Here is an 8,776-nt window from a genome sequence, read left to right as displayed (position 1 = left end):
CATTTATGTTACGGGTCACTTGTGAGGTGCCTATCAACCTAGCGAGATATATTTTCGCTAGGATTTGATCATAGGCCTCCTGTATTACGACATATATATTGCCGTTTGGAGTCATGCTCACATGATTTTTTTTTTAGTAAAGGGAGTCAAGCCAGATGCGTTTGAGCGTGTTTGGGAGCCGATTAGACTGATCAACTCCACAACCTTATCTCGTAGTCTGGGACACTCCAAGTTTCGTATTCTTGTACCCACAACAGAGGTGATCGACACTCAGGGAGATGCATAGGGCGTATAAGGTGAGGCCGCTACACAAGGTGCATCATGCACTGCTACTCATGAGGGGATTGCAAATATCGTGCGTGCAGAGAAGCGTGCATAGACATCAGAGATCATTGATGCAATCGGGGTTGCCCTTGTAGAGATTGAGTCGAAGCACATGTCTCGAGTAACAGATATTGAGACATGCCTTGCTTGAGTCGAGGCGATGCTACAAGATTTGGGCCAATAGTGTATATCTTTTATTCGCATATTTTTGATTTTTTGTATGGACAATCATAACTATTTATAGTTTGTATAATTAATTTAAATATCGATCGTCTTTTCATTTTCTAAATTAGTTATGACATTGAGTTTCTCTTTAAGTTACTTATTGAGTTCCTTTATTTATTTATATTATTTAAATGCTATATTTATTATATAAACTAAATATTTACCTAAATTAATAAGGAGATTTTTGGAACTTAAAAATGGAAGAAATTCAACCTTCGTTCGAACAGACAGATAGAAGCCTTCGAACATGTTTTCTATTCTCGCCATACTACTTTTATTCATCTAACCTACCAAAATTTTCGTTTGAGCTATTAAATGACATTTGAACTGTAATTTTAAATATCAAAATTAACTGTTCGAATAGTTACTCAAATTTCTGCTATAATTTTAGAACTTAACCAACCAATTTAACGTTCGACGGTTCCAAATAACCATTCAAAGGTTCACAATATTTTGGTTCGAACTATTAAGTATCCGTTCGAACGATATTTCAAACAAGGATAAATGTGTTCGTCTCAATATATTCAGTTCAAATGGAAAATGATATGTTCGAACAGATAATGACATCTATCAACTTTTAGGAACAAAATCTGATTTTCGTCCTTAAAAAACATCTTTTGGAAATATTTTCACTTTATCCCAAAAAAATTTCGTCCAAAGGCCAAAATTTCTTGTAGTGCAGTGAACAACAATTAACGAGGAGTCCAACCCCACTTCTACCTTCATAATTCCAAGCTCTCGGCAGTAGCGCAATCCCCTGGTTCCCCTCTGATTGGATAAAAAGTAACTTGTTTTAATTTTTTTAACTCCTTTATACCTTGTGTTAAATCAAATGGGAGTGTTTGTAAGACATTTTCAATTTCACCACTACTTTTATCAACTTTACTTTATTTATACAACTTAGTTATAAGGAGGGGGAAAAGATCAAAAAGATGAAAAGAAAAAGAACACGAAGATACTTGTCCTCGTGGACAAAGGAATCCTTGCGTGCCATGATGATCAGAAGCGAGCGGTACCGAATAAAGTTTAGATATTAACACTACCCATACATGATTTGTTTGCTGTTCCAACATCTTTTCCAAAAGCTAGAGAATACATATCAATTGGAAGCTGCTGATCCCTTTCTCAAACAATAAACTAGTCTTGATCACGCATACTGCAAATTAAGAAATGGACGAAGACGCCGTTTCCGTCTCATCAACTTCAACTTTCAGGCTCCGGTGGGACGTGTTCCTGAGCTTCAGAGGCGAAGACACCCGCCACACCTTCACTAACACCCTCTACCAGTCGCTCGAGAATAGCGGCGTTCGAGTCTTCTTCGACGACGAGGGTTTGCGCGGCGGGGACGAGATCAAGCCGGGTCTTTTCGAGGCCATCGAGGACTCAGCGGCTTCCATTGCCATCATATCCCCGAACTACGCGTCGTCGCACTGGTGCCTGGAGGAACTTTCCAAGATATGTGAGTACCGGAGGCTCCTTCTTCCCGTTTTCTACCGAGTCAACCCGTCGGACGTTCGGCGACAGAAGGGACCTTTCGAAGAACACTTTAGAAACCATGAAAAGACGTATGAGGAGGACAAGGTTAGGTGCTGGAGGAGAGCTATGGAAAAAGCTGGTGCAATTGTTGGCTGGCCCTTCGATAAGAGGTGGAGTATATAACCAACTATCCTCTTTGCTTTGTATTTTTCACAATTTTGGAACTCAATATTGGCTTTGTTCTTGCTAGTTAAGCACTTAGCTACATGATAAAAAGATGAGAAAAAGAAAATAATACGATATTCCTTCTGTTTGCAATTGTTGATTGAAATTAAAGGGTTTTTCTTCAAGAGGGGCCGGGCTAGCTTTTCCCTTTATCTTTTCTCCTCGGAGCCTGAGAGGGATGTTGGACTGTACGTAAAATATGATTATGTAAAAGGTTGTGAAAATGGTTATGTATATAAATATCATTACTCAAGTTTATAATGGAGTGGCATAATATATATTAACTGATTCAAAATAAGTTGTAAAAGAGTCGTAGTGTATCATTACTCAATTTTCGGCATCGATTTGACCCTCATTTGAATCATTAATTTCGGAAATTGTCACCCTACTACGAAACTTCAAAAGCAATGTGCACCGTTTTATCAGCTGTGGCCGCTAAAAATGATCGCTTGCCGCACAAATGCATTTTTAGGTCTTAAACATCAAATTACCGATCATATCTGTTATTACTTTCTTACTGTTTGAAATAAGAACAATTTGATGACATTCTTGCTCTCTTAAGACTGCGTTTGGATGTTGAGTTGAGTTGAGTTGAGTTGATAAAATATTATTAGAATATTATTTATTATTATTATTATTGTTTTGGGATTTGAAAAAATTGAATTGTTTATTATATTTTGTGTTAGAATTTGAAAAAGTTATAATGATGAATTGAGATGAGTTGAGATGAATTATATTTCAAGCCATAAGTCTTATAATTGACATCCTTAGTTTCTCATTTCTCAATTCTTATTAGTGAAAGCGATTCTGAGGCGAAAAAGCGGTTGATTGACTCTTTAGTCAAAAGGGTGTTGACTGAACTTGCCAATACTCCAGTGGGTCTGGCTACATATACAGTTGGACTTGGTTCTCGTCTTGAAAAACTTATGAGTGTGTTGGATGTTAAATCCAATGGCGTTCGAGTTCTTGGATTATATGGGATGGGTGGGGTTGGTAAGACAACCCTTGCTAAGGCTCTTTGTAATAAAATCGTTGGTCGTTTTGACTGCCTTAGTTTCATTTCAAAAGTAAGAGAGAATTCTGCAAAAGATGCAGATTTAGTATCCCTTCAGAACAAACTTATCCATGACCTTTCCTCGGGTAAGTCTCCTGTGTATTCTGTCGCTGCAATCAAAGAGGTACTTCAGGAGAAGCGAGTTCTTGTTGTTTTGGATGATGTTGGCAATGTAAGTCAGCTTGAAGCACTCATTGGAAGAAGAGAATGGTTTTCTGAAGGAAGCAGAATCATAATTACCACAAGAGACACACAAGTTCTACCCGAGCATATTGTCACTGCGTTTTATGAGGTCAGAGAGTTGGATTCCTCTGACGCACTAAAACTTTTTAGCTACCATGCACTGAGAAGAGAGAAACCCATTGACAGATTTTTTAGTCTGTCCAAGGAAATGGTGTCACTTACCGGAGGTCTGCCATTGGCTCTGGAAGTATTTGGTTCTTATTTGGTGGATAAAAGGAGAAAAGAGGAATGGGAAGATGCTCTGCAAAAGTTGAGACGGATTCGTCCACGCCATCTGCAGGATGTGTTGAAGATCAGTTTTGACGGGTTAGATGCAGAAGAGAAGCGTATATTCCTCGACATTTCATGTTTACTCATAAAGATGGAAATGAAGAGAGAGGATGCAATTGATGTATTGAAAGGCTGCGGTTTTAGGGCTGAGATAGCAGTCAGAGTCCTCATAACAAGGTCGCTCATCAAGATTACAGAGGACAACACTTTGTGGATGCATGATCAAGTTAGAGAAATGGGAAGACAGATTGTTCTAGATGATGCTAACCCTCTATATCCCAATATTCCAAGTAGACTGTGGGATCGTGATGAAATCATGACCGTCTTGAAGGGTGGGAAGGTAGGGCCTCTTCTTAATGATTTCTTTTCTAGTCGGTGAAGATTGATGTTAGAATGATAAACTTTGGGAGACGAAAAAAAAAATTCTCAAGCTTAAATCTTCACACTGTATTCACTCTACCATTAATAAGGAAAAGGGTTTACAGTTTATGTAGACTGCTGAAAATTTAAGATAAAAAGCTGCTCCTTACTTTTGCAGGAAACATTAGAAATCCGTGGGAAGTTTTGCAAGTATTGTAAAGAAGTTTGTACAGAGTTATTTGATGTTGTCAGTTTTCTGTCTTTCAGTTGAGTCCATTCCATTGTTTGAAGAAGTTTCCTTTTGATAACAGGTAACAGGATGTATAGAAGGGATCGTGCTAGACTTTAAAATGAGGCCCTTTGTAAAGGATCCAAGCGGTGACAGAATTTCTTGGGAAAATTTTAAAAGGTCGCCCAATTTTACCTCTGCGTTGACATACTTGGAAGAAAGGCATAAGAAGTGTCTTGAAACTAAAGCAGAGAGAGAGAGGGAGGTAATACTATACACCAAGTCTTTTGAATCTATGTCTAATCTAAGACTTCTGCAAATCAATTATACAAGATTGGTGGGAAGGTATAAGTATATTCCTGCACAACTGAAGTGGCTACAATGGAAAGGATGTCCTCTTAAAAGTCTTCCTAAAGATTTTTGTCCTCGGGAACTTGCTGTCCTTGACCTCTCAGAAAGTAAAATTGAACAAGTGTGGCGCAGGTACACTAACCAGGTATGCTTCACTTGTCTGCTGCACAAATTGGTTTTCAAGCAAGACTTGGATGTTCATGACATAGATTAATACGTTTAGGGTGTTTTGTGCTTGCACTTTTTGTCATAGTTCTTTGTGATGGTCACTTTTATACTTCTTGTTGGCCAGGTGGCTGAGAAATTGATGGTTATGAATCTCCGTGGCTGCCATAATCTTGTTGCTACTCCAGATTTCTCTGGACATAAAAAATTGGAAAAGCTTGATCTTGAGCATTGTCACAGCCTAATTAAGATTCATGATTCTATTGGAAACGTGAGTACATTACTTCATTTGAACCTGAGCAGTTGTGGGAACCTTGTTGAATTTCCTGCTGTAGTCTCTGGCCTAAAAAATCTAGAGAACCTTATCCTCTCCGGCTGCTCAAAATTGAAAAAGTTACCAACGGACATAGGTGACATGAGATCTCTGAAAGAACTTCATGTTGATAACACTGCTATAAAAGAGCTACCTGAATCAATTTTCCACCTTACAAAGCTCGAAAAGCTTAAACTAAACGGTTGCCGGTTCTTAACGAAACTTCCCAACTGCATTGGAAAGCTGTCTTCCCTGAAGGAACTCTCTCTTAATAATACTGCTGTAGAAGAAATACCTGATTCTGTTGGATCTTTGCTAAACCTTGAGATACTAAGTCTAATTTGGTGTGAATCACTCACTTCAATTCCAGATTCTGTTGGCAATCTTATATCATTGGCAAAATTTCTAATACATGGTAGTGCAATCAAAGAATTGCCTGCTTCTATTGGTTCCTTGCAATATTTGAAGGACTTGTCAGCTGGGAGCTGTCCGTCTTTGAGCAAGTTGCCTGATTCAATTGAAGGATTAGCTTCTGTTGTTGAGCTTCAGTTAGACCAGACACCAATTACAAATCTGCCGGATCAGGTAGGTGCCCTGAAAATGCTGAGGAAGCTTGAGATGAGGAATTGTAAAGGTCTTAAATCTTTACCAGAATCAATTGGAAGCATGTTCGCTCTTACTTCTCTGAACATATCTGAGTCCAATATTTCTGAATTGCCGGAATCAATTGGGAAGCTGGAAAATCTTACAATGTTCAGGTTGAATAAATGTACACAGCTCCGTAAACTTCCCGATTCAATAGGAAATTTGAAGTCTTTGCACCACTTGCTGATGGAAGAAACTGCAGTCACAGAGTTGCCTAAAAGTTTTGGGATGCTTTCAAGCTTAATGATTTTAAAAATGGCTAAGAAGCCTCATTTCCTGTCAGCTGGAAACAGGGTACCTAAAGAGGATTTGGGTGCAGCTGAACAAGAGAAACATAATCCTTTCACACTTCCAACTTCTTTCTCCAATTTATGCTCGCTTGAAGAACTGGATGCTCGAGCTTGGAATCTGTGTGGTAAAATTCCCGATGATTTTGAAAGGCTGTCGTCCTTGGAGATTTTGAATCTAAGTCATAATAATTTTGTCAGCCTTCCGTCCAGCTTGAGGGGTCTTCCGTTTCTGAAAACGCTTTTTTTACACTACTGCGAGCAGCTGAAATCTCTTCCTCCACTTCCCTCAAGTTTGGTGGAGGTGAATGTTGCAAACTGTACTGCATTGGAAAGGGTGTCTGATATCTCCAAGTTGGTAAGCTTGCGCGAGCTGAACCTCGCAAACTGTGAGAAGGTGGAGGATATTCCGGGCCTCGAATGCTTGAAGTCGTTGACAAGGTTGTTTATGAGTGGTTGCAAAGCATGCTCATCTGTGGTAAAAAGAAGGCTTTCTAAGGTTTTCTTCGTCTCCCTCCTGTATATGTTTAAGCGCATGGACAATCCTGAATTAAGAAGTTGCTCTTTTTACATTATTCTTCATACTAGGGACTATCGTGGATAATATGCTAGCTGCTTTTTTTTTTTTTTTTTTTTCAGGTTTCTTTGAGGAATTTAATGTCTTTTAGTATGCCTGGAAACGAGATTCCAGCTTGGTTTTCTCAAGAGGTTAGATTCTCAGAACGCAAAAATCATGATATCAAAGGTGTGATAATAGGCGTTGTCGTCTCCCTCAACCCTCAAATACCTGATGACTTAAGAGATCAACTTCCTGCACTACCATGTGTACGAGCAAATATTGTCAAACTGAATAAACTTTTGTTCAGTACAATGCCGGAGTTGAAGGGAGTTCCAAAGACGAATGAAGATCACATATACTTGTTTCGATATCCAGATTGTCATCCGTTGGTTTCAAAGTTGAGAGATGGTTATGACATAAACGTGAGAGAGCAAGAGCCACCGTACATCAAGGGAATTGAGGTGAAAAAGTGTGGGCTTTATTTGATCTTCGAAGGTGATGATGATTACGAGGGAGACGAAGAATCGTTGGACAAGAGCCAGTTATCCATTTCTGAAAAACTAGCAAAGTTTTTCAGCTCTCCTGAGGATGAAGATCACACCTCTAAATCTGGTATTGAAGTCGAGAGCCAGATCATCGTGCAAGAAGAGATGAAGGAAGAAAAAGACTGGGGAGGCTTTTGGAGGCTTGGTCGGGGTGCTTTCGTTTCTAGAGAAAGAAAAGAAGATGCGTACCTGCAATGCAACACAGTTCGGATATATAGCTACCGGATAGTGATGGGGTACTTACTACCCATTTACTACTTGAAGATTTTTTTATTTTTTTTTTATCATTTTTTAAAGTATTTTTTAACATTTTTAATCATAAAAAATAATTAAAAATATATATAATTTTACTAATAATCACTTCCTTATCTATTAAGTAAAATAAAAAATACAAAAAAATCAAATACAAAAAGAGTAATAATTAGATAATAAAATAATAATAACCCTATCATTTTTCATAACGACCTATTTCGTATATCCTTGTATCTATTTCAATTCTATGGCCTCTGTCCTCGTAAACTAATAATGTAATGTAACTTGATACAGTAAGTTCTTTATTCATTAAAATAAATATCACATTATATCAAGTCATAATAATTTATAAATTTATTTTTTTAAGATTTTTTAAATAAATTTAGCACTATTTTATTACAAAATCTTGTTTTCTATTTAAATATCTATATTTGCTTCCTCTCTATTATTTTTAAAGAGGAACAGCACCCAAATTTGTTGATAGAAAAAAATTCTTAATACCATAAGGAAACACCTTGTGGGAGTAATTAAAAACTATTTGTATAAATCCTAAAACCAAGATTTTAGTAATTAAAAACTATATATATAACCTTATACAATTCATGCATTATGAAACCATACGAGAACGAAAGCATGACTAGGCCGCTAAAACAAAGCAATCAAATTATATGCCTTAATTTTGGCAAGGAAAATGCTAAATGTATTAAAAACAATTTACAAAAAACTTATTTCTCCACATATCATTTATTAATATGTTAAAAATCATGAAATTTAAAATTTAAATTAAAGAAAATTAACAAAATGAGTCTTGTAAATAAAAGTCTAAGTACATATAGCATTAATCGACTCGCAAACCAGTAAATCTATCTTATTTTCTCCCCATACTGCCTTCGAGATATGAGATGTAGACAAGATGTGTTCAAATTAACTACCAGCTTCAGCTAGATTTTTTTTTTTTTTTTTTTTTTTTTTAATTTTAAAGAAGAAAGACGATTGCTCCAAATTTATTAATAATCCTCACTTTAATTCAAAAGAATACCACGTACAAAGATAAGAACATGGGATTACAAAAATCTCAACTCAAATACTAAAACCAGGTGGAAGAAAACTTAGCATACTACCATTTAACTATCTACGCTACGCTGAGGTAAACTATATTAACAGTGTCGGACCGTCCTTGTCCTCACTGGTGCCTCCCCCAAACTTTTTGAAAAATCTTCATAATTTTATAATATAGAAAATTGCCCAATAAA

The 8,776-nt window shown here is 37.0% G+C and overlaps 1 protein-coding gene across 1 annotated transcript; it reads left to right on the top strand.

Annotated features, from left to right (window-relative positions):
* Window positions 1-1,605: 1,605 nt before the first annotated feature.
* LOC121255052 (disease resistance protein RPV1-like) lies at window positions 1,606-7,535 on the top strand (the record flags this gene model as incomplete). Its single annotated transcript, XM_041155346.1, has 5 exons — window positions 1,606-2,195; window positions 3,047-4,157; window positions 4,489-4,902; window positions 5,050-6,666; window positions 6,807-7,535. Coding segments are annotated over exons 1-5 (4,347 nt in total), but the record flags the coding sequence as incomplete, so codon positions are not given.
* Window positions 7,536-8,776: the final 1,241 nt, after the last annotated feature.

Source organism: Juglans microcarpa x Juglans regia, chromosome 3D (assembly GCF_004785595.1).
Source record: "Juglans microcarpa x Juglans regia isolate MS1-56 chromosome 3D, Jm3101_v1.0, whole genome shotgun sequence".
NCBI lineage: Eukaryota > Viridiplantae > Streptophyta > Magnoliopsida > Fagales > Juglandaceae > Juglans > Juglans microcarpa x Juglans regia.
This window is presented reverse-complemented; position numbering and strand designations above follow the sequence as displayed.